Source organism: Anopheles aquasalis, chromosome 3, assembly GCF_943734665.1.
Source record: "Anopheles aquasalis chromosome 3, idAnoAquaMG_Q_19, whole genome shotgun sequence".
NCBI lineage: Eukaryota > Metazoa > Arthropoda > Insecta > Diptera > Culicidae > Anopheles > Anopheles aquasalis.
The window spans coordinates 67236049-67238548 of NC_064878.1; the positions used below are offsets into that span (position 1 = coordinate 67236049).

At 52.2% G+C, this 2500-nt stretch overlaps 1 protein-coding gene across 1 annotated transcript in view; it reads right to left on the bottom strand.

Annotated features, from left to right (window-relative positions):
- LOC126574009 (nuclear factor NF-kappa-B p100 subunit) overlaps positions 1-2101 on the bottom strand; it is an 8908-nt gene extending 6807 nt beyond the window's left edge. The window contains exon 1 of the mRNA XM_050233912.1: positions 1427-2101. Within this exon, the coding sequence (XP_050089869.1) occupies positions 1427-1472 (46 nt within the window). The 5' untranslated portion in view covers positions 1473-2101. The remainder of the gene's footprint in view (positions 1-1426) is intronic.
- Between the last annotated feature and the right edge of the window lie 399 nt (positions 2102-2500).

A 2500-nucleotide genomic window follows, 5' to 3' on the forward strand; every position in this document is an offset into this window, starting at 1 on the left:
AACCAATTTCATAAACCACAAATTGGCGCATCAATATCCTTGGAAAACAAACCAGCTTATCGGTTTTTAGCTGGCGAGCGTCAAGAATGTGAAAAAATATCAATTTAAAAACCGCATCCAATCGCCAGTGATCCAACGGGTGCAATCTAACTGGGTAATCCAGCACACCCCTAATTGAAGCGCCACACTTCGTTGATCACAAACTGATCGACACGTGTCGTATGGCCATACTACCGACTGACTCAACACGTTTTTCCCGCCATTTTCACGACCGCAGGTGAGCACGTGGACCGCGTAATGCCGGTCGCCACCGTTTTATCACGGTCTCCGAATTAATTAGATAAATGAATCCCGCATTCGCACTGCTCGCGATATCTCCCCTGAGCTTACCTAAAGCGCCGCGAACGCCTACTCTGATGGGGATGAGAGCCGAAGCAAAAGCGTGATGCACAGCAGGGCTTTCGTCAACTACACCGTGCGACGGTTGCTACGATACAAAAAGGTGCGATACTCGCGACTACTAACATCACTAGCAGCGAATCGCGGTTCCAAACACCGCCAAAGCCGGTTTCTGCAGCCATAGATCCAACCACCGGTTGAGACGTCATCGCGCACAAGCATCCAGCATAGCAAACAACGAAATCGATGACGACATCCAGCATCCACACCGAATGGTGGGGTGGTGGGTAGCTTCATGTTGGAGTCACATCTTTCTTTCTAAAACATATAAGTCATGGAGACTGCCAAAGGGTTTCTTGCTCTCTCTCTCTCTCCCGCTTGTAGGCAGCTTCCGCTCCTTCAACTTCACAGCGCCGCTTGATGATAAGATGCTGGCTGAGCGCGTGGGTCAAGAATAAGATCGGGAATTCCCCGAATCGGTCGAACGATTGACGCGTGTGAGAAGAGACCAGCCGCAAACCAAAACATACAGCGAGCCCTCCAGTTGATGCGCCAGAGTGGGAGAGATCGAGGCAATCCGCGGGCTTTTCCCAGCGCACGCGATCACGATCGTGTACCGGTTCTGTGGCGAGTGTGTGCGTGGGGTTTTTGTCGGATTGGCTGCATTATTATTACCCTCCCTTCCAATTCCAACAGACGCGTGCGACTACTGCGCTGGCATACATAATTGCACGGCCAAGCGCGACGAGCAGTTGATTAACATTCGCCACCAATCGGAGAATAATAATAAAACTTCACCGCGGAGTACTGAGAGCTAGTGCGTGATTCACAATCGCTCCCCACCCTCCACCGTCTAATGGACCCCCCGTTAGGCTGGAGAGTAGCATGTCGCACCGGTGCCGACCTCTTTTTAGTACCACCTTTCGGCCAGCGAGCACTCGTCAACGGTTTAACGATGCCAGATTTGAATTTAATCACTTTGTTTGGCGACAACGAACACGCCATGATGCAAAGAAGCAGCACTTACCGTACAACTCATGCCGATAGCTGTCCAGATTAAGGAGCGTCGACATGTTTGTTGTTGTCGCGTAGATCTTCTTTGTCTCCGCGTGCACACACGATGACCTTGACTCCCTCGCTGAATGGGGGAGGGGAGGCGCGCACTGGCGTTGTATGTTTTGTCACCACCTCGCCACTTCCTAGAATGACGGTAGGCGCCCTTCAAGATGTTCCTGGAACCGTTTCTTTGAAATGAACTCAGTCCTCAGGTGCACCGACAATCGCTCACTAAAACTGCACTAAGCGACTTGATGCACTTGCACACAGCTGCACGCAATCTCTCGTCATCGATTTGGCCCCTACACAGCACTAGCACCTGGGGGTTGACACTCGCTCTTATCGGTTGAAGCTTCGCAGGCCCCGTGGCCTAGCCTTCGCGGGTGGCGCTCTATCGCTCTCCCTCTCTCGCGCGCGCACGCACAACCACTTGCGATCGACACGAAATTGCGTAGAAATTGCGTTGCACTTGGCACAGCTGGACCACTAGAACTCAACAAATGCACGACACTGTGAACTGGGGTTACTAAAACTGCGGAGACTGCGGAGAAGACAACGAAAACGGATCGCGATCGAAGCGAACGTGTTCTGTTCCGACGAAACGCTTGAATGAAACTGTCCCCACCCCGCGGACTCTAGCTTCGCGGGCGCGCCAGTTGCTGGAATGGAGATCCAAAGTGTTGGTGTGCGTGGGAACAAAGCGCCCCAATCAGCTGAGCGCCACTTGTCAAAGTGCAGTCCAGCATCATCCCGGAATCCGCCGCTGGCCAATATGAATACGTTCGGATGATGCACAAACCACGCACACACTCCTTTGCTACACACAAGGGATGGAAGAAGTTACTAGCGTTGTCTGGCGTGTGATTCCCCGCACGAAGGCGCACGAACTCTCGTAAACAGGCCGAATAGCAACAGGTTCCTTCTGGGGGTCTGCTCGTGACACATCTTTCGAAATAATTCGTTACTCGGAATGTTTCAAGCTGGACCCGTTATCTTCTAGTTGCGGTCACAGCACAAAAGTAGGGTGGGTCTGCTTGGCATTTAC